General features: G+C 51.8%; 2 protein-coding genes across 16 annotated transcripts in view; one reads left to right on the top strand and one right to left on the bottom strand.

Annotated features, from left to right (window-relative positions):
- Slc22a12 (solute carrier family 22 member 12) overlaps window positions 1-1,557 on the top strand; it is a 13,631-nt gene extending 12,074 nt beyond the window's left edge. For all 3 annotated transcript variants that reach the window (XR_002818627.1, XR_002818626.1, XR_002818628.1), the window contains one exon: window positions 1,547-1,557. The gene's annotated coding sequence lies outside the window, so the exon portion shown is untranslated. The remainder of the gene's footprint in view (window positions 1-1,546) is intronic.
- The window catches only part of Nrxn2 (neurexin 2), a 112,150-nt gene that overhangs the window by 1,912 nt on the left and 87,250 nt on the right, over window positions 1-22,988 (bottom strand). For 8 of the 13 annotated variants that reach the window (XM_004643751.2, XM_004643749.3, XM_023703902.1 and 5 more), the window contains 4 exons: window positions 22,153-22,324; window positions 18,608-18,697; window positions 15,012-15,337; window positions 12,910-12,988 (listed from right to left, as the gene is read on the bottom strand). In XM_004643751.2, coding sequence (XP_004643808.1) covers window positions 12,910-12,988; window positions 15,012-15,337; window positions 18,608-18,697; window positions 22,153-22,324 — 667 coding nt within the window. The remainder of the gene's footprint in view (window positions 1-12,909; window positions 12,989-15,011; window positions 15,338-18,607; window positions 18,698-22,152; window positions 22,325-22,988) is intronic. The other 5 variants (XM_023703905.1, XM_023703906.1, XM_004643754.2 and 2 more) reach the window with 1 other exon arrangement.

Here is a 22,988-nt window from a genome sequence, read left to right as displayed (position 1 = left end):
CTTTTGTTTTTAAAAAAGAAGATAGCATACCACGGAATTCAGGCAACTTACATCAACAAATAGGCCGTGTGATTTTAGCATGAAGAAAAAAATTACAAACAGAGCTGTGTAAGCGGGTTCTCCCGGAAAAAAAATAAGAAAAAACAACTTTTCCGTACAACGTTTTCTATCTGTTTGGTAACTCCCTCCCTCACTCTTCTCTCCCTGGACATCTTTCTCCTGAATCCTCTCTCTCCTCCCTCACTTTTTTGCCCTCTCCCCCAAAGCTGAAATCTGCAGGCTGCAGTTGAGGAACTGTTACCACCACCGGGCGTCAGCATGTACGGGAAGGTGGGATCTGGGAAGAAAGGTTTGGAGACCAGGAAAGTGACAGGCTACCAGGTAGGAAGGGCTGCGTGGATGAGAGGCCTTGGGAGAGGCTGGCTGGGGAAGGGGCTTTAAAGGCCAGTTGCAGGTTGGTCACAGGAGAGGGTAGGCGAGGGCCCAAAAGAAGGGTAGATGAAGAGTGAGCTGGAGCAAGGGCCTGTCCTGCAGGACTCTGAAGCCCTGGAGATGGCAGGCCAGGAGGGAGGTGAGAAGGGCAGGGAGGGAGGGTGTCGCCACCTGCTTCCTGAGCTAAGCCTAACTCCCCGACTTTCTCTTTCCTCACCCTCCACCTCTGACCCCCACTGACTACCCCCCTCCCCCTCCCCGGAACCCCCATGGGCCGCCAAAACCTGGCCAGAGTTTGACTGCCTCTGGCCCTCTTATTATTGTTAAAACAATAATAAAACAACAGAAAGAAGAAGAAAGCAAAAAAAGGAAAGAAAATACATACACAGCCATCTGGGAGGGATATACTTGCTAAAACAGGGCCCATGGGAACTAGTGGGTAGAGTTTTGAGGTGGGGATTAAGTTTTCTGCCCTCTAGGTCTGATAACTGGAGTCCCCAGGCCCAAATGGCAGTTACCCTCAACCCCCCCCCAAGTGAGAACTACAACTCCCATTAGTCCTGGGAAGGATGTGGGCCAGAATTCCCACCAGCCCTCATCATCAACTACAACTCCCATCAGCCTCCTGGGCCTCCTCTCAAACCAAAATGCTGCAACCCCTTGGCCTCAAGTGGAACAAAGCTGGCGAGAGGGTTCATTCTTCTTGGGAGGAGACACTTCTGGGCCTGGTGGGGGCAAGAGGTTTCCTCTCTGGCTGTACCTCCAGCATAGCCTAAACCCTGCTCACACCTAAGAACCTCTCCCTTTGGGATATGCCCACAAGCCCTGCTACCCTCTTCAGAGTAAACATACAGGGGCCTTCACTGCCAGGTCCTACCCTCTTTAGCATCCATGCAGCCAGGTCAGGCTGGTTCCATCTCCACATCTTGGCACCTCTTCTCTCCTCCACCCCTAGTGGGCTCCACTGTTCACACATCTCTGCCAAACCTTCTCATCACCAGCTTCACCAAACTCACAGAAGAGGCCCCGTTGGCCACACTGTCAGTCACAGTTACGATCTTGCTATCAAATTGTAAACCTAGCCAAGCTCCCAGGTTGCTGTTCTTCCCATCAGGCTCCAGCCTCCACCTGAGCCCCCAGTGTTGAAAACCAGGACTCTGCTAGGATGTGGGGTCAGAAACAGTGAAAAACTGAGGCAAGAGTAGACGCATGTTCTATGCAGCTGGGAGCATCCAATTCCAGCTTCCATGAATGCAGGTGCTGAGGGTAGGCAGGACACCCTAAAGTCAATAGGTTATCAGTGTCAGGAGAGGTGAAAGAATGGACAGTTAAAACCAGAAGAAAATGTTCAAATGAGAACAAAGGAAGAAGGAATAAAGGAGGAGACAAGAGAAAAAAGAGAATAAAAAAGAAAAATGGAAACAAAGCTTTTATGCTTTTTTTTTTTTTTTTGGTACCAGGGATTGAACTCAGGACCCTGCACTTGCCAGGCAAGATTTTTTTTTTTTTTTTTTTGGTACCAGGGATTGAACTCAGGACCCTGCACTTGCCAGGCAAGAGCTTATACTACTGAGCTATCTCCCCAGCCCTGAAACAAAGCTTTTATAGATATGGGTGGAAGAGGGTTTCAAAGAAGGATGTACAAGTACTAATTCCTTATAGTGAATGTTATCATTATGTATATCTAAAATGTACCAATAGAAAATTTTTAATGCAAAAACAATTAAAAAAAAAAAAGGATTTGAGGGCTGGCCAAATAGCTCAATGGATTAAAGCACCTGCAAGCAGGTGCAGGGGCGGAGAGTTCGATCCTGGGGCCTGCTGTGCCAGCCCCGCCCCAGGGGCGCACTGAGATGGCAATTGAGACTGGACATGGTGGCGCATGTGCCTATAATCCCAGCTCTTGGGAGGCTGTAAACAGGCAGATCACTATGAGTCTGATCTAATAGTGAGACCTTGAACAATAAGGGTAGACCCTTCCCCCCAAAAAAATAAAAATAAAAATACAGAAAGGAATTGATGGTCCTGTCTCTGCTGTGGTTCTTGGGAGCCAGGGAAAAGCCATGGCTCATAGGAAGCCAGGAAACCCTAAATTGTGCCCATGCCTCCACCAGCAGGCTGGTAAGGCTCATCTCCTAACTTAGACACTGACCTGAAAGGCTACTCACTCATTCTGTCACTGAATTCCTGTGTGATTGTGGACAAAATTTCCCTCCCCTGGGCTGTAAAGCTAGGGTACTAGGCTCCAGGCCCCAGGTGAAGCCAAGGCCTGGCTCTATAGCCCCTCTGTCCTATAGATAAACACAATGTGCTCTTCTGTTCCTATCTTGGCCCAGGCCCCCAGAAAGACATCCCAGCACCCTGGTCCCTGGGTAAGGGGCAAGCTCAGCATTTACTTATGAATGGAGAGCAGGCAACCTCACAAGAGGCAGCCTCCTGGGCCCCACTGTGGCTGTGGCAGGCTTCTCATTCATGCATGGATCCTGAGGCCATCTGGAGTCCTCTCTGCTGGCCCACAAGACCTGCCTGACCTTTCTCATCCAATCAGAACTCATTCCCCACTGACATTTCACTTTTCCTCAGAGTCCAGCCAAATAACACTTCTTTCAGGCAGACCCCAGAGGATGCTTCCTGCCTCTGATTTCTCTGAACCTTGTCCCTGTTGTCTTAGAGCCAGTGACTTGGGCTGAATCACTGCCTAGGACCAAAAGGTCCAAGTCCTAGCTGTCAACTTCCTCAGCACCAGCGCCAATTTTGGTACAAAATTGGTGTCATTTCCGATGGGTAGGGAAAGGATATTCCTCAGGCATTTCTTGTGAGCCTGGACAAGCATGGTGTCTGAGGAAGGCATAGGAACCCCTCTCATAGGCCAAAGCCTGAATTCTGTATTTGACTCCCTCTGCCCTCTTGGATAGCAGGGATTATTGAAAACTCAGCTTGGCAAGTGCACCTCCACCCCCTGCCAGCTACACTTCTTGTCTTAGACTGGGCCACCAGCTGATCCTGGGAACTCCAGGGTCAGGGCTTGCCCTGTGCTGCCTTATGACCCTCAATCAGCTGGCCATCACTGAGATACCATTGAAGAGTAAGGCCCGGGACACAGGATCAAACCCAGAGGTCCTTGCTGGTGACACATTTGGCCTTAGATCATCAGGCTGATCATGCCATAGACTTTGGCTCCCTACCAGTGTGTACCGCCCAGCAAAGTGAGAGAAGGTGGAGGCTTCAGACCTTGGACAATAGACAAGTCCTGCCCAGCGTGAACCCTCTAAAACCATTTGCCTCAACCTTTTGGTCCTTGGGAAACACATGCTTCCAAGCTCCCTCTCCTCCAGGTCCCAGAGCCTACCAGGCACTACATCTGAGGCTCAGCCCTTTCCTAAAATCCCAGCTCCTCCAGGGTGTCCCTGGCCCTACTCTGCCCAAGGCTCTGGAGGCATATCAGGGACATCCTGCCTGCCTCCTGCCACCCCTACCACCGTGCCTTTCCCTCGGTACCCCTGTACATGGCAACCTGTGCCTCCCACACCACTTCTTTCCTGTGTCCTACACCCCACTCTCCTCCCACCCTTGCTCAGCCTAGCCCAGTTGAGTCACGTGCATGTCAGGCTTTCCTGGGCCTTCCTGGGATAGTGCACCAATCCAAGAAGGATGAAGGAACCCGTTCTTCCCTGGTGACGACCCAGCAGGGTCTGGAGGGGAGAACCCAGCAGAGACTCCTCCCACTGGGCTTTTATGGGTAGGTGCACTTATGATGATGACTCAGGATGCTGGTGGTCATTTTCCATCTCTAGAACAAGGGCAAATCCCAAGAAGTATGCCCGGGCAGCCATCAGAGCCTTGGAAGAGGCACAGGCAGCCTCTAGTCCTCCTGCACTTACAGTGGCTGCAGCATTTGGAAAACACAAATGCATGCTTATAGATACTACCCACCCACCCTCCACTCCCCTGCATCCGAAGAAAGCAGACTTTTGATGCATGTCAGACCCATTCTGCTAGAAAATTCCATTCTGACAGAGGATACCACCAGTCACTCCCACACAATCCTTTCCCCTTCAATTCTCCTCTCTCTGGGGGACAGGGTCCCAGCAAGCCAAGTTCTTTCTTGCTTTAGAGCACAGAGGCCCTTAATTAGAAACAGCTACAAACCCCATTTCCCACCCATGCAAGATGTGTCCACTTCCTTGAGAGTTGACAACTGACATTAAGTGTGTCAAAGACAAAGACATCAGTTAGCAAGATGTCTTCTCCACCAATGTAGGGCCCTTGCCAAGGGGCAAGGGGCAAGAGACTACTTACCTACAGGGCATTTTGTGTAGATCTGGAAAAAAAAAGCAGCTCCCCTATATAGATTCAGCCCTGCAGGTGCAATGACTTAGCAAGTGGCACCTCACTATGACACTGGATAAAGCCACCCTCTCTGAGTAGATACAACCCTGATCCAGGACCCAGGATACCTGGCTGAGCAAACAGAGCACTGACTAGATTTCAGCCCCTACTTACCTGTTCAGGCAGAAGACAACCCATGTCACTGTGAGTAGTGGCCCAAAGGACAGTGCCCTTCCTCAACCTGAACCAGCAGCACAGCAAGAGCAGAGGCCAGAGTGGTTTGAAGTGGGGCTGGGGGGGCTACATCTAGAGAGTGTGTACCATCTGGGAGGTCTGTGCTTCTGTGCCCTGAATGTGTGTACACAAACCTTGATGGATCTGATACGTGAGTGTACAGGTCAGTGAGCTGGAAGATATGGTTGCTTGTGAGTGGACTTCTAGCCCTGACAAGTGAATGCTGGCCTCTGAAGCCTGGGTTTGAGCTTCCTGTCACATGTGCATAAGTGAATATGTCCCTGAGAACACAGGAATGCACGTGGTTGCTGTGAGGTAGACAGTGTCTGCACCCTTGTGACTGTATCCTTTACCAATCTCATTTCCTCCTTCTCCTGGGCAACTAGACTACATTTCCCAGCATCCCTTGCAATCAGGCCAGCCGCACTCCCAGTGGTGGACCAAGCCAGTGTGAACACTGACATCCTCAGGTGTCCTAGGACCCAGCTTCTTTCCATAGCCATGACCTTAGAACCATGTGTTGAAATGGAGGAGGCACAGATGGAAGCCGTGTGGAATGTGGATTCCCAACATGCCCTTGGGGCACAGCAACCTGCTGACAAGGAGCACCCAGATAGGGTGTACCTGAGTGACAAACTCCTCTTGCGTTAAAGCACAGAGATTTGGTGCTTACCTGTTACAGAAACAAATGTTATCTTAATTACTACAGGCACTGGCATCCAAATGGGTGTCTGGAAAACAACACTCTGTGATACTTAAGTGACAGCCCAGTAAAAGGGACATGAAGGCTGGAAAGATAAAGACCTGTGTAATGCAAACTTTTTGGTACAGAACACAGCTGTAACTGTGCACTTGAGGCCAAGTCATAGAGAGAAAGGACGAGAAAGGCATCCAGGGATGGTGCCCGTTTTTACATTCCACTGTTACAAGGAGATAAACTTGAGCAAGAACTGGTTGGCTTCAAGCAGGAAGGAAAGGAGATGTGGGTCCTGTGAGAGTCAGAGAAGCCACAGTGTCCAAATCCCAAACAGGAAGCAAGAAGACTGAAGAGGGCTAGAGGACAATGGCCCAGAAACACTTCTCATCTGAATAAGGGGCTCACAAATCCTCAAGGGTCCAATTTAAGGTGTGACCTCCCTCGCCCTCCACTGCCCCTACTGTTTCAAGTGTCCTCAAGACAGTCACAGCTCTGTGAAGAAGGGAAGCTTAAGAACCATGTCTAGGAAAGAAATCATGTCATTGTTGTGCCCGGTTGAGCCTTAGGGCCACCCACATGTCCCCAAAGACACAGCAGGGGGAGTGGGCTGTCAGTGTTATCACATGCCCAAGCAGGTCATTTCTCCCCAAACCCAGGAAGACATTTCTTCCCAAGCCAGGAAGACTCTCCTGGCTGGCAGGGCACAGGCCTAGACAAGACAAGATTCCTAGGGTGCAGCAGCAAATGCCCCCTCTTTAGGGCACAGCCCACCGCCTACACTGCTGGGCCTCCTCTTTGCTATACAGCACTTGTGCCTCCTGTACTTCCAGGTTGCACCGACTCAGGCAGCTGTTTTCCCCCCGCCCCTCCTTTTTTTTTCCTTTTTTTTTTTTTTTTAACTGGGGATTGAACTCAGGCCCTTGAGCTTTCCAGGCAAGCGCTTATTCTACTGAGCTATCTCCCCGGCCCCGTCTTTCCCTTTTTTAACTGAAAAGTGTTACTGCGGTGGCTTTCTCTGACCCAGCACTGTCTTCTTCATGTGTGGGAGGCTGTGGGGCCTCCTGGTTCATGAGTTTCCAGGCCAGTGTCCACGCCCTGGTCCCAGGCAGCCTCTACTTTGAGATAAATGCCCTCATTAGGAAGAATTTTGGATTGTCTGTCTCAGGGACAGGTGAGAATGTTCTGGTATAGAAAGAAGAATGAAACAGATCCTTGGTGGCCCTGAAGGCCAGGTGGTGGTCAATAATTCACTAGTGGGTCCCCAAATCTTTGCTTCTTCCTGGGAGCAGAGCAAGGCTAAACCTCCCAGACTTGCTGAAGGTAAGGCTTCGACCTGTGGCTGAGCACCCCACAGGAAAATGCAGGCAGGACTATAACTCCCCCAGGATGAGCCTGTGAGACCCTGCCCCTCAGGATTCAGGGCCCACCTCTTGCCCACTCCTTAGGAGTCATCTGTCAAAGAGGGAAGGAAACCTGGCCCTGAGTCATCTCTTGAAAAAGTCCTGGTTGCCAGTCAGGAGCACTTGTTTATAAACTAAGTGAAAGAGACATGCATTTCCAGGTGTTAAACCACAGAGGTTTTAGAATTTATCTGTTAAGCAGCTAGTGACTAAGAGCATTTTCATGCTTCTGTGGCTTTAAACAAATGTGTGTGTTGGGAATGAAGCCTGCCTTGCCACTGAGTCTCCACTGTGTCTGCAGGGACACTCCTGAAGGGGATCACGTGGCTTGTGAAAAAGGCTGCTCTGTGCATGTGAGCACATGTAGCCCTGACTGAACTGGAGAGTCTGCACCAACATGCATCTGGGCACATGGCCCTAAGCATGTGTGTGCACATGTGTACGTGAACCTCAATGGATCTGAACATGTGTGTCCTTGTAGGTCTAAATGACTGTGAGTGCTCACCTGTGGGTGAACACACAGGCGTGCAATGTAGTGGGTGTGAACATGTATATGCCCTCTAATGTGCTCATGTGCAAGTACCACCAGGCACATAAGTACACCCATCACTGTACCTATGCATGTCAAAGCAAACCTGAGTGTGAGTGTGTGTGTGTCTGTCTGTCTGTCTGTCTGTCTGAGGCACAAATTTACCTGTACCTCTATGGGTCTGAGCATGTGTGTGCAGAGTTCTGTGCGTATAACCAGCAAGTATGTTTCTGCGGGTGACTATGTGTGTATATGTACACTAACATGGGACTGAGTACACACATACAGGTCTCAAAGGGTCTAAGCATGTGGAACCTGTGCATGCACACATCAGTAGCAGTTTCTGTAGGTATGAGCTAGGGAAGGCTACTGAGGATGTCTCCCTTGGGAGCCTGGGGAATACAGTTCTGCAAGACTGAACAAATGTGTCTGTGTGTGTGTGTGCATGTGCGTGTGTATGTGCATGCATGCCCTGGGGCTGAGCACACATGGCTGCCTCTGAGAAAGTACAAGTGTGTGTCCTTACGGGTATCAATATGTGTGCACCTTTGTGTACAGGTGGGTACATGTGGACAAGGATGAACACACAAGTTAGTACATGAGCTCATCCCTCTGCAGGTGTACATGTGCACCTGGTACACACGTGTACCTTACAAGCAGTACACTTACCCAGGGCTGTAACACACATGTATCTCTGCACACCAAGGATGTGTACATCTGTTTACAAGTGTATACATGTGCTTCAGTGACCTGAGAACATTGTGTATATGCCTGGTCTGAACATGCATATACCTACATGTGGTTCTGAGCAGCTGTAAACTGGACATGTGTAAGATCATATGGTCTGCACATAGACAAAGAGTGAGCGAAAAATAGGCTTAATGCTTAATTTTTTATAACTTTGTCATTAATTCCTCTCAGATTACTTTCCCCTTACTTTGTTTTTTGTTTTCTTTTTTCTTTTTTTTTAAATGTATTTAGTACTGGATCTACAGGGTCTCATTACGTAGATTGGATTTGTAGTGATTCTCCTGTGTTCAACCTCCCAAGCACTGGGATTACAGGCACACACCACCACGCCATCTCAATCGCCCTCTCCGCACACCCCAGGGGCATGGCCAGCATGACACACCATGGATCAAACCCCAGCCACTGCGCTCTGCCTAAGCAGGCGTGTTTTCTGCTGAGCTATCTGGCTGGTCCTTACTTCCCCTTACTTTGAACACACTTATCCCATTGTTCTTGCCACTTTCTGAAGCCGTTCTGGAAGTTCTCTTTCATGTCTTCACAAGATGCAATAAAAAGATCGTGAACGCTGCTGCCAGATGCCACCCAACAAAAAGGCAGGCCCTAAAAACATTACAGTGCATCCTCATCCACCGTCTTTACCAGATCTGGCCCCATGCAATGACTGGATCTTCTCCAAAGTCAAAATTACCATGAAAGGTAAATGTTTTGAATTGAGTCTGGACATTAATTTAAATCATGACAGTGAAAAGAGGACTTCAGGAACTGCTTCTGAAAATGGCAAGAACCACAGGATTAGTGTGTTTGTAGCAAAGGGGGAGTATTTTGAAGGGGATTCATGGCAATATCTTTTTTTGGCAATTTATATTTTACTGTAATAATTTTTTATCTAAACACACACCACACTTTTATCACACCTCATGTGTGCATGTTACACAGGTGAACCTGTTCACCCATGTGTGTGCCACTGTAAGTGGAGCGAGATTGTCTAATTCTGGGAAGCCAAGGACTTGTCTCAAGGAATGACCATGGGAGCATCTATACTAAGATCCAAAAGTACATGTGTCTCACATGTCTGAAACGTGAGTGCTTCTACCGCTGAGCATGTGTCCATGGTTCTGAATATCTGGCATGTACATCAGTAGACATAAGTGTGTCTCAGTTGCCTCCATGCCCTGATCATATGTAAGGACCTTGCTGGATTTCACACACACAGTGTCTGCATGTGTGTGCATCTTTGTGCAGCTGAGCACACTATAAATGTGACCCTTTGGGTCTGAGCAGGTGAGCTTGAAAATCTGATCACCTCTGGGTATTTGGGCTGCTCTATCACATGTATATATATATATAGCACTCAGTGGCTGAGTATACAGATAGGCTTCACAAGTCTGTGTTCATGTGAATGGATGTGTGTGTGTGTGTGTGTGTGTGTGTGTGTGTGTGTGTGGTCTCACTGGGCAAGTCTCTATGTGCATGGGCTTCAGGGTCTGGGCATACGTATGTCTCTATCAATCTAAGCATGCATACGGCTCTGTTGCTCTGGGCATAGAAGGCATATGCTCTTCAAGGTTGGAACATATATGTGTGTTCAGAAAAGGGAATATGTGAGCTTGCTGGTGGGTCTGCAAATGTGTGTGGCAGTCTGTGTGCCCTTACAGGGCTTGGTCTGTGTGCACTCATCCTGTGTGTCCCAGGGGGTGCAAAGTCAGGTTCTTATAGATCCCAAACACAATGTGGAAGCCAGGGTAGCTGAAACAAGAGCTGGGGTTCATACTGCCAACTGTAGCGCACGCTCTTCTAAAGGCACTCCCATTCAAAGACTTCTTTGTCTGGGATGCCAATGTCAGGTAAGATAATGTGTCAGGTGGGGATCCAACCAAGCAAGGGAGGAGGTACAGGGGCCTGGGTCTGTGGAGGGGCCAGGTTCAAGGAAATGGAGCAGGACTAAGCCAGGGACCCACACCTGCACTCAGGGATGAGGATCTGGAAGGTGGGAGGGGCACAGACCCTGTGCAGTCATAGTCTCCAGCAAGGTTGCCTTCACCTCCAGCACTGACCTTGGAGGTGAGGGTCTGGCCTCCTTTCTCCTTGGAGAGACTCTTGCTGGAGATATTGGGGAGGGGATGTGGTCTACCCCAGACTGGGGGACCTTGGAGTCATCTCAGTCCTTGCCTGGGCTCCTAGCAGGACGAGGAAGACTGACTTTCAGCATTTCGAGAGCTATGTGAACTGTAAACATGTGAGCCCCTCTAGGGGAGAGCCTATGGATGTCTACCGCTTCCTCTGGGAGCTCCAGTGTGTACTCGGCCTTCTCCCCATCCCAGCCTTACTTTTTCTTTTTCTTTTCTTTTAATACCAGAGATCAAACTCAGGACCTTGTGCTTGCCAGGCAGGCACCTATGCCACCGAGCTATCTTTCTGGACCCCAGCCTTACTTTTAAAGCTGGGTGCTACAATGGCCACTTCCCATGCCCACCTTTCAGTCCTCCCCCACCGTCAAGCTTCCCCTCACAGCCAAGGTTCTTTTCCCAATGCACTCCAGTGGTCAGTGATCTCCTAGAGCCCTCGCTGGGAGGCAGCTGGCCAGCCTACAGCTCTTTCTCACCCTCTGTCCTAACAAAGCCTGAAAGAGCTCAAGCCACTAGCTCACACATTGGGGGGTCACATGGAGGCCCCTGGCTGTACCCTAGGTTGAGGGCTAGAGCCCTGTCCAACACAAAGTGGTCCAGCATGTGCTGCCTGTCTCAGCCTGAGAACCACCAGGCCCCAGATTCCCTCTGCAGGATCCAGACACTTCCTGTCACCCAGAGTTCCCACCCAGTGTGGGGCCAAGCAGCACCCTTTCCTCATGGCCCTCAAAGTCCCTTGTTCCCACACTCCCCCATCCAAGGCCCTCATGGGTCATTCATACAGCTACAAGAGCTGGGGCACACATTCATTTGCATATGGGTGGGCAGAGTCACTACATCTGCCTACAGGATCCCCCAGCAACTGTCTAAAACTGATGAAGGCAAAACAAAGCTGAGGGAAAACCCCGGGTACTGACACTGCCACATACTCAGAGTTGCCCAAAGCATTGGTGGGCTTGAAGCAGGCACCTCTGAGCTGAGATTAACCAGTGAGAACAGGGGCTTCCCCCAGCAGAGGGGCCTCCCACAGTGAGGGGCATTTGTCCCCGGGCATGTAGATAGGGAGACCCTCCCAGTCCAGCAGCTGGCATTTCCCAAAGTGACAGTGCACCATAGGAACAACCCCTCTCATCTCCAGCCCTCAGGGGTACACAGAGGGTAATGGACCTGTTATCTCTGAACCTGTTATCTTTGAACCTGACCCTTTCCCCACTATACACATCTCAGGCCTGCTTCCTTCTTGTCCTGCTTATCTTCTTTCCAGGGTGACTGTCCCTCCTCAGCTTGACTATCTCTCTGGTGCTGCAGACCCCTATCTTCCCACTCCAGACCAGATTCACAGGACATATCATGCTACACCGCCCATCTCTTGGCCACATCCCATTCCCAACCCTGCACAAACCCTGCACAACCTGCCCCATCCTTCAGCCTACTGGTACCCACAGCCTAGGTGCCACCACTGTTCAGTAATGGGGAGAAGTCTCTAGGAAGCCAAGCAAGAAATGCAGGTGACCCCTGGGCAGGCTCATGTGGGCCACAATGGCCTGTGCACCCTCGCTGGGAAATCTGGCCCCATCCAGTCCTCTCTCCATTCTCCCAGCCAATCTCTCCCAGTTCCCCTAAGCTACTGCCAATCTACTTAGATGAGCAGCCCAAATACCCACTATGCCACCCTACTCGTGTCCTCTCAGAGTGCTGGCAAGACCCACCCCTGACTTGCCTGGCTGCTCTCTCTGCAGCTGCACCCTCGACCTCAGCGGGCAACATCAAGCAAAGGCCAGGAGATTCCAGAAGCCCTCCCTTCCAGCCCTGTTCTCCTATAGCAACTTCCCCACTGGGATCTCCCTGAGGACCCTACATGTGGCCTAAGAGATACCTCCTACCCAGCATACTGCCAAGCACAGAACTGCCTATCTTGACCTGCTGTCCTGGTAGAGTCTCCACCTGGAGACTCTTCAGATCCAAGCACCAGACACATTCCTGAGCATCAGCATGAGGAGGGATCAGAATCCCAAAGAGAGAACCAGGCCTGGTACAAATGGGAGTTGCAGTTCTGGGCTGAGGGCTCATGGGAGTTGTAGTTTCCCCCATCCTAGGACTCAAGAGAGCTGCAGTTACTTATCTTCCTATGGAAATACCACCCTCTTTAACTCCCAGAAACCCTTGGCTCTCCACCCCAAGCTAAGGAGCCCCACACTATGGACCTCACTACATCTGAGGGATGAGGCCCCAAAAGGTACCTTGCTAGAGGGCATTTGAGGGGCTTGTGGGGCTACTAGGAGAAGAAGGAGACTATCAGAGAGCTATGGCCTGCAGCAGACCCTGGGCTAGGGCCAGGTGGCAGAGACAGTCGCCCCCCTCCCAGCAGCGTCATAGGGGCCCCGGGGCAGGGGAGGGGGGAAAGGCACTCACCAGTACTGGGCTCACACTCCTCCAGGTCCTCGTCATCACTCGGACACTCAGCCGAGGCCACCAGGAGGTCATCTGTGTTCTGGGGAAGAAAGGAGGGGTAGGAAAAGAGAGGGTTCCAAGAGGGTGAGCAGACCCCACATCACCTCTGGATGTGTATGTGTAGGATGATGCAGAGGGCAGTCTGGAGCCATCTCTTATCACTTCTGGGTGACCCTGGGCCTCCATCTTGTCCCAGCAAAATGAAACTAAACAACACCAGCTCCTAAGGATCAGATAACATGTTGTGCTTTTTATTTCTAGAAAGTAAAGAGGGAGGAGGTTAGACCTGGGGCTCCAGGGTGAGAAATAAAAGCCAGGTGCCTTGGGCAGCGGTTAGGTGAGTCAAGGAGGCAAGCCACAGGGGTTTCTTTGGAGGCCTGCATGGGCAGAAGGAACGGGAGCTGGAGGGGCTTCCAGCTTCACCACCTCATCACCCCTCATCCTCTCCCAGCCCCCTTCTAGGAGAGAATCGGGCTGCACACAATAATTAGGGCTGTGGTTGCCATGGAAACAAGAGTCGACTTTGTCAGCATTTTCTCTCTTCCTGATTGCAAAGAAAGAGAATCCTGGAATGAGTGAGCATGAGGGGAAGAGGGTGCTCAAAGGGGTCAGGGTAGAAACCCAAGGAGAGAGACCCAAAGTCCAAGCAGGAAGGGGTCCCAAGACACTGGTGAGAGGAGAAGGCCAGGTGAAGAAGGCTGGGCACAGGCACAGGGTGGGAGGGGTGCAAGGGCCACACCCTCCCTCCTGCCCAGGCCTATCTTCTGATACCACCCACATCAGCCTCACCCTCAGGCCCCCATCCCTCTCTTCCATCTGGGAAATCTGCCCACCCCTCCCACTAAGACCAGAGGACACTAGGCATGGCAGTGGCCATCCCTGGGAAGAGCTCAGGCTTTTACCCTTGGCTCCCTGGTCCCTGGGCACTCAGGTCTCTGCAGATTTCTGGACAGTGAAGGCAGAGGAAAGGACACAGGCTTGTCTCTCCCAATTGACTTATCTAGCTAGCCCCATCCCTATCTGTAGCACAGACAGGTAGCGAAGAGGGGACTTGGGATACAGGAGCCCACTCTTCAAATAAAGTGAGAAGCTAAAGATGGACAGGTGGTGGAGGTAAAGACAGGTCTTTGTGACCACCCCCAGATCTCTCCCATGCCCTAGAGGACAGAGGTCCCTCCAGGCCTAGAGGCCAAACAGCTAGGACAAGATGGATTGATGGGGGCAGGCTGGCTAAGCAAGGTCAACATGTCCAGGGTGACGTCTCTGACAATGAAAATTCAGGCCCTTCACAATCCCACATGATCCATAGGCTTGGGCCACCAGGAAAGCCAGGCCTCCGCCCTGTCCCTTGGAGCCTTGTTCCCCTAGTACAGCCTCCTCTGGCTCTCCTGGATGACTTGGACCTGATGCTCCAGGTGGCACCTGAGCAAGAGGGGAGAGTACCTCAGAGAGAAAATCCAGTGTAACTATCTGCACCGACACCTCAGAACCAGAGACGCACAGGACACAGGCCCACTAAGTATGGAGAATACTTTGGATCACATGGAGAGGATGTATGAGAGCAAGAAACCTGCCAGCAGGGCCCTTCCCATGACAGGGACCCTAGCAAGCACCGAGAGGCTGCTCCCAGCCTTCTTCACTAGCCCTGGAGAAAGGCTGTCCACCGCCAGATGACTATGTCTAGCCCTTGCAGTCTGTCACTTCTGCCCAAGACGCTGCCATCCAAACACACCCATGCACCCCCACATGCCGCCCACTTGGCACTGACCATGGCCTTCAGGGGGATCAGAAGAAATTATTCCACACTCAGCCCTAGTCTAGACCTCTCTTAAGTGGGGTGGACGTCTTTCCCTAGTCAACTCCCCCCATCTGTGGGAACAGACCCTCTTGAAATAATAGCCACCTCTACATCTACACAATACCTGGTTTCCAGAGTGAAGGCCACTTCCTGGAAAGTGACCTTGCCTCCACCACCTATCACCTAAGAAGGTAGTCAAGGACTACAGCCCTCAGGATCCCACCAGACCCCTTGAACCTTTGCACAAAGCTAAAAGGGGTCTCACCTGAGTGGTGCTGTCCCTCAGTGTGGGGGAGCGGCCCCGGCGCGTGGTGGTAGTGGCCATGGTGGTGGTGGTCTCCATGATGGTGGTGGCCATGTCAGCCAGCAGGGTGGTGGCCGTGGTCTCTGCACTGAGCAGCACGGACGGCCCCTCCCCCACCAGGCGCAGGTGGCCCTCGGTCCGTACATTGGGGTCGCTCTCGGCGGCCAGCGCCAGCACCTTGAGCCCATTGTAGTACAGGCCCGACACCTGGCCTTGGAAAGGGCGGCCCTGATCCCGGCCCCCGATCTTGATGGCAGCTTGGCTGTTGAAGATGGTCAGCTGGCGTCCTGGGGGGAGGATGATGAGGGGTGTGGAAAGGGGGCAGAGGAGGAGCAGACAGTGGGAGGAGACCAGGAAGAGAGGGAGAGAATGAAGAGGAGCCAAGGGAAAGAGAAAGGAATGGAGGAGGAAGCCAGCAGGTGGGTAGAGGAGAAATGAAGAAGGGGCAGACAACCAAAGGGAAAGTCCTTGTCAACCAGAACCCCTAGCCCAGCCAGGTGGGACCCCAGCAGGGGAAGGTCCCAGGATAACATGGGCTGGGAAAGGGAGCCCGGTCACCCCCTCTCCCCACCATGCGCATGCCTTCTCCACCTTCTCCTGTCCCACACTGCTCCCACTCCAGGGCCATCCATCTCCCCTCTCCTTCCTCTTCCCTCAGCTCAATATTCATCTTTTCCCTCTGCTTCCCCAAACGTCCCACCCATTGTGAGTCCAAAGCCATGGGGCCCTCAGAGGCAGCAGACAGCAGAGACAAAGAGGCAGAGGCAGAAGGTGCACTGCCAGGCCACGATGGTCAGCACAGGTGAGCAGGGGAGGCAGGATGAAGGAGGGCATAGCGCAGCCCCTGCCCACTGCCCCAGGCTGCCCTGCCCATAGGCAGCCCCTGATTTCCAGCCCAAATCCCAGGATCCTTCTCCCCTACCAAGGCCCAGCCACTGCCAGGACCAGGCCCCTGGCTAACAGAGCCCTTCCTCCCCACCTGGATGTGCAAGCACAGAAATGGAAAACGTTAAAGGGACCTTGCTTCGCTCACTGACAGCCAAAAAGAAACCCACTCCAGCTCCAGTCTCACTCCACACTAGGCAGTATTACACCTCAGAATTCCCACCTGCGTGGGGTTTGGCTGTTCACTTTGGTTTTAGTGGATCTGGGGGTCGGTTTAACCCTCTGAGTTTGTTGTTTTGGTTTGGTTTTTAGAAAAGATATTTATTATGTTTAAGTTTAGATTTAACTTTGATTTTGGTGTTGCTTAGTTTTTGGTGGGGAGGGGTTGGGCAGACAAAGTAGAACGTTGCCCCCTTCTCCCCTGGAACTTCAGCCGCTGGTGCTGGGAGTTTAAGACCTGGCTTAGCCCTTGTTAGCCTCTGGTTAGTGCCTCGTTAAAGATCTGGTTTAGAGTTAGATACTACGAGCCCTGCCCCCCACACCTGGGCTGAGGACAGTTCAACTTGGGAAACCCACACCCTCTTTGGAAACAAGGGCTCTCTGAGACACCCAAGCCTCAGGAACCCCCAGCCATCTGCCTGGGCTTCTGGTAGTCCCCTCAGGCCTCTGATCAGGCTTCCTTCCTGTGGCACCTTCCCACTGCCCACCTGCCCAAGAACAGCCCAGGGACAGCATGGCTCCCTCATAAATGGGGGAGCCAGAGCTCATGGAGGAGACACTACAGGTGGTGGCAGCTCTCAGGTGAGGCCCTGAGATACCAGGCCCAGAGAGCCCCCTGAGACTCACTGCGTCCAAGTTTATTTCTGGGCATGAAAATTATGAGAACCCAAAGGAGAGCAGAGAGACTATGGTCAAATGAATTTGCAAGGCAAGCCAATCACGATTAAACAGGTTCCTTTCTTGCAGGATTTGTCAGAGCCTTTATGAAACTAAGGCCTTCCTGCGCATCTCCAAGGGAAGAAACAGGACTCAGCACTTCCCAAACTCATTTTACCACAGATCTCTTCACTGTGAAGGATCTCACAGAACTATGTCACAGAGCATGTTTTGGAACTGAAAAATGGATTCATTCCATAACTGCTGAGCACCTACCAGGCGCCAGATACTGACAGTAAGATATCCCTCCAAAAACTTGAATCCTTTCCCATTCCTCATATCTCTCATTATCACAGTGTCTGTGAGGTGGGCTGAGTGAGGACAGCCATCCTCATCTATTGAGAAGACAGCTAGGCTCACACAGGAGACATATTAGGCCAAGGCCACACCTTTCCTTCCTTGGGAAGCTTGATCTAGCAATTCCAGAACAGTAAACAGAAAAGAGCAGACACTTTTGCTTGCTCCAAGGTCCACACCCTCCCCTAACAAGGCCTGTCCACTTCTCCCTATACTTGGGGTCACAAGTTGTCCCAGCCTCAGCCCAGGTTGCTCCCTAGGCCTCTCTGATTCTTGGAAAGCATGGTGGATAGTGGAGAGGAAGCCACAGAACTTGAGTAAACCTGTTCTCTGTGGCTCCTGCCCCTCCCCACCACCAGGAATGCCTCAAAGGGTTAAAGTTCACCCCGCTGGAGAGAGCAGCCCAGTGTGGCTGGGGGCTGCAGGTTTTAGCGATGTCTGTTATAGTCCCTTTAACTTTTGTCCTGTCATGGATTTATCACATCTGATTATCAGCATGTTTAGGCCCCACTGGTGCAGGGGGCTGGAAGTTACATTTGGGGAATTTATTGGGGAAAGCCCCAGTGGACATTTATCACAGTTATCAGCTGGTTAAGTGGGGTTTAACAGTTCTGCTCCCCCCTAGAGTTTAGCCTTAGAGGTACAGAGCTCGCCCCTCCTCCAGTGGGAATCAGACGGCTTTGCCCTTGGTCCCCCTCTTCTTTTGGTAATAAGACATCTTCTCACCCAATAGCACTTCACCTGCCATGTGGGGCCCTCACAGGGAGCCTATACTGCCCTCCTTCTCAGTCCAGTAGGAAGAAACCTGACCAGACTATGGCCTTCCCTACCTCTTAGCCTCCTCCAGGCTTTCCTGACTTTTAAGGGGCCTTTTTAGAATGGACCAAGGGAGGCTCATTCCAGAGAGTGGCCCACAGGGGTTCTCTTGGGGGTCCTCCCCATAGGACTTAAGGTCCCACTCTTGCCTTTCTCCTCAGATGGGCCTGCGAAGTCTTCCTAGCCCTCCTGGGATCTCTGGATCAGTTCTTCCTGTTCTCTGAAGCTTTTCTACCTCCCAGCGCCCTGAAGTGGACTAGGGCAGCAGGGCTTGGCTCTACCTGTGTTCCCAGCCTCCCTGTGATCTACCTGCTCAGCACAAACCAAACCAGAGAGCTTCAGCTCTCAAGGGTCTCAGGAACTACCCTAGTCAGACCCTAGATTTAGAAAGATAAGGAGACCTTTCTATCTAGAAAAATCATATCCCTGTCCCTAAACCACAGCCCTGAAATACACAGGACCCGGACTATGAAGGGGAAGGGTGCACTGTGGCCAGACAATCGTCCCCTCGCTTGGAGTTGGGCACAGCGAAGGCACGGAGGGGGGAAGAGAGAGCTCTGCACCTTTAAGATAGTGTTTTTAAAGTTAGTTAGTTAATTAATTAATTAATTCTGGTTAATTACCTTTGTCGAGCAGCCACTCATCTACTACTCGACCAAGCCGGTAGGGGATTCTCTGTCTAGCAATCGCCAGGCGCTCGTTATCAAAGTTTCCTTGGAAAAGTTTAGAAAGACAGTAGGTTTCTCAGGCGGTGAAGTCCAAAGGAGTTAGAAAAGTAATTATGCATTTCTCAGGAGACCCAGTGTAAGCAGCAACATCCAACAGGAAGAGGGGGGAGGGAGGAAAAGAAATGCTGGGTCCCTCTTCTCCCAGGGGGCCCCCTCCCTAGGCTCCGGTCCAGAGCCAGCCCCACCCTGGGGGCGGAGCAACCGAAAGAAAAAGAGAGAAAAAGAAAAGGACTTAAAGAAAAGGCAGCCGGAAGGTCAAAGGCCAGAAGTGAAGCAGGTTTATCTAGTCAAGAGGTTGAGACCCCTCTTCCTTCGCCATCCCCATCCTGAAGTGGGGTGGCGGGGGCGGGGCGGGGCATTTAGCAAGTTTAAGTTGGGGTGGGAAGCATCCTTGGTTCCAGTGGCCCAGCTGGTTACTGCGTTTAGAGGGCGGTTTAGAAGTGGGAGGGATGGGTTAAGCGGGGTTTATGCGGCATTTAAGGGGGAGGGTCACCCAGCACACGCATTTAACAGTGAGATTTAAACCTCTTCTCCAGCCATTGTCACTCCCTTTACCTTCTGTGCTCCACTCCCAGCTGCCCCTCATTTCAAACATTTCCCCAAACCCTGACCCCACCACCCATCTTCACCTTCATCCCACTCAAAACTGACCCTGCCGCTGCTCTTCCAGTGAGAGGAGCTCTGGTCTCTTCACCCCGATGACCTGAGCCTGGTGCCTGCTGTGGGACCTGAAGCCTCACACCAACGGCCCTTCTCTCCAAGGCCCTCCAGGCGTGGCCTCTGCAGTCATCCATGGCCTTCTGCCCCACTCTGCCCACACCACCACCTCAACCTCTTCTCCACCTCAGCCTCACTGCAAGGTGCTAGCCCTTCTCTGCCAGAGCCAGGCTCCCGCTCTTTTCTGCCCCAGGACCCAGCCTCCACTCCTGTCCTTCATGCACATGTCCTGCCAGCCCCTCACTGGCATGTTCTGCCAGCCCCTCTCCCTCAGCTTCCTTCCTCCACTTCCAAATCCACCTCTTTTCTCCATCTGGATACCCGCCTTTCCCTCTCCACTCCTGAACACCAGCCCCAAAAAATAGGAGGGAACGTGTGTGTGTGTGTGTGTGTGTGTGTGTGTATCCTGCCAGGAAGAAGGGACATATGTCTCACTGGAGGAGACTGAGCATATAAAAATTATAACAAAAGCCCTGTTTATTGAGAATCTCCTCTATACCATGTCCTTCTAGCACTTCCTTTAGATTTTTGGAATTCTCACAGTATGGCTCAGAGGTGGAAACTGAATTTCAGAGGGCAAATGATTGGCCCCAGGTCACAACAACTTATCACTAGGAGACCCAAGATTAAAACCCAGGTCCTGCTAACTGGAGATCCATGGACTGTGTCTCTGTGCTCCCTAAGGCTTAGGGGGTAAGAGGCCCAATCGGCCCACAAACACTGCTTGCTGACCTGGTCTGCTGATGTTGATTAGGATGTGCCCTTGCAGTAAACACAGGCAGCCACCAGGTTACCCAGACAGCACCAGGTAGCCTTTCCTCAACCCTACCCAGGGCAGATGAAAATAGGCAAAACACCTACAGATCCCTCTGGCTTTCTGGGCTTCAAAGGTTGAAGGTCTAGACATAATCCTGACATGTGAGACCTTCATGTCCCTGAGTCCAGCCCCGTCCAGCACAGACCAATGTCATCACTGCTACAAAGATTGCCCTGGCACATGTATGTCTGAGAAGGAGTGAATTTTTTATTTTATTTTAGGGAAGGGTCTACAGGGTGTTCAGGGTCTCAGTACTAGATTGGACTCATATTGATCCACCTATTTACAGCCTCCCAAGAGCTAAGATTACAGGCGTGCGCCACCACGCCCAGTCTCAATTGTGGTCTTAGTGCGCCCTGGGGATGGGGCCAGCATGGCAGGCCCAAGGATTGAACCCCCAGGCCCTGCACCTGCTTGCAGGTGCTATAATCCGCTGAGCTATTTGGCTGGCCCTAAAGAATGAATTCTGATGTCCCAGACCATCATCCCCACCCAGTCTTGGCTGTCAGGGTCTGCTTGGAGCAGAAGAATCAAGGGACTTTGTGTAGGAGGGTTGGTGTGTCTAAGTGATCCCACACACACCCAAGACATAAACTAGCATCCCTTTGCCAAGCTGTCATCTGTGTGTCTGGGTTTACTGTGTGCACATCAGCCTCTGTGTTTATTGGGGGACTATGTGAGCCTCATTTTCTCAGTGGTGGCCCAAATGTCTGGCTGCAAACCTGCAGGACTGCAAGTCGCAGGTCCTGTACAGCCTCTCTTAGGGTGTGCAGGCTATCCTTGCTCCTGTAGGTCAGCACAGAGCAGTTGCGCATGCTCGCTCAGCTCCTTGGTTTGGGTGCTGTGTGTGACTGCAGTGTCGCCCAGCCTGTATCTCTGCATCTCAGCGTCCCTGCAGTTCTTCCTGCAGTGTTTCTTTTTCTTCCCTCCTTGTCTCCCCACTGGGCTCTCCCCTGCTCGCTCAATCACTCACTGGGCTCTGACCACCTCTTCCCTCGCTGACTGGCTCTGCATGTCAGCATCTCTAATCTTTCTCTCTCTGCATCTCGCCTGAAGCTGCCTCCATCTCTGCACGAGTCTTGCTGACGAGTCCCACACCTTTCCATGTGGAAAGATGGCTCCCTTCATAGCTTACAGGGTCCCTGCCTCCTCCCTTCTTTCCTATGCTCATCCTTGGTTTGTCCTTGACCACCACAGCTGTCACCCTGCTGGGGTCCTGTGGCTCCCTAGGTCCTACTCACCTCTGTGTCCCCAAGGCCTACTACAAGCCCTGCTACTAGAAAGTTTGCAAGGAAAGACATTGAATGCACTTGAACCTCTTTTTTACTCTTTCATTTGTCCCTCGTTCCCTTCCACCAAGTCCCTCATTTCCTGAAACAATGGGTTCCTTTTCTCCAGGTCTCCATGGCTACTTGTCTTCCTGTATATGTATATACCTTGCTTAATAGGGTCCTTGACTTGCTCTTTTTAAGGGCCTTGGTTCTGTTTTTGGGAACAGCCCTGCCTTCTGCCAAGATGTGTTTTGTTACTTCTGGGTCTTCTGTCCTAGGTTTCTTCATCAGCCTCCCCATTTCTGCCTGTCTCTTCTTTCTGAACTCATCCTTTCTTCAATCACACAGAACTCTCTTCCACCCTCTTTTCTCCTCCAATCCACAAATTGCATCCTCCCCTTGTGCTGTATCCAGAAAGTAATGTACTCCCACCATCACTGATCTCACTCTGCCTCCAAACCCAAATTCTCCCTTAGCCATAGCCCCACCCTGTCGCCTCACACCCCCTCTTTTCCCAGAGCCCTGCCCCACACCCAGAAACCTCCCCTTAGCCCAACCCCCAGTGGACACTCTTGATCCTATCAGAAGCTGCCCACCCCACCCCTGAGCCTGCTGCATGGGCCTGTGCCTCCTACCTGCGGGGTACCGCTCATTGACTGGCCAGCTGTCCACCTGCAGAGTGGCGTTGCCACCGCTTCGGGTAAAGCGCACCACGTGGTATTTGCCGTCACTCACGATGGCGTTGGGCTCGTCAATAGTAATGTCATCTGTGCCCACATTAAAAATCACCCCCACGGTGCCCTGGTCCTGGGGACAGGGAAGTAGAGGTCAGCAACTGGGAGGGGAGTGACAATTCACTCTTAGAACTCTACCTGTGGCCATCACTTGCCTGGTTCTGTAGCATTATACAGCTTTATGATGCACCTTTCGCAGGTCTTGAGGACCCAAGGAGGTGGACAAGCTTGCTCCCTCCCCATGTACAGGCAAAGGAATAGTCTGAGGCTTAGAGGTTGGAGAAACCATCGTGGGGTACTGAGCCAGGACCCAGGTCCCCTTCCATTAATCAACTGTCTTTTGGTTTTTGGTTCATGCAGAATGTTGCTTTTTAGTTCACAAATGTTTATAGAACCCCTGCACTGTGCAAAGCCCACTGAGCCCAGTCAGGGATAGTGGGACCAACATGAGTCTCAGAGGGTGGGGGTCCCCCTAGTGGATGAACCAGCAGAGAAGTCCACCAAAGCCTCAGAGGACAACCTGAACCTCACCCTAGCATATGGCCTCCAACCTACCCAATAATGGATGTTTAGCAAGAGAACCCCCACCAGGACATCATTTGCCCCTCCTGAATCCTCTAAGGCTGGCATGGCTCAGCTCTAAGTGTGTGTGTTGGGAGTAGGGGGCAACCCCTCCACAGTTATGGGGTGGAGCTGGAAGGCCTGGAATCTGTTTGGGTGTGAGGGGCATGGGAAGA

The sequence above is a fragment of the Octodon degus genome, unplaced genomic scaffold, assembly GCF_000260255.1.
Source record: "Octodon degus isolate 3935 unplaced genomic scaffold, OctDeg1.0 scaffold00184, whole genome shotgun sequence".
Classification (NCBI taxonomy): Eukaryota; Metazoa; Chordata; class Mammalia; order Rodentia; family Octodontidae; genus Octodon; species Octodon degus.
Note: the sequence above shows the minus strand (reverse complement) of the source record. Positions and strands in the feature narration are given on the sequence as shown.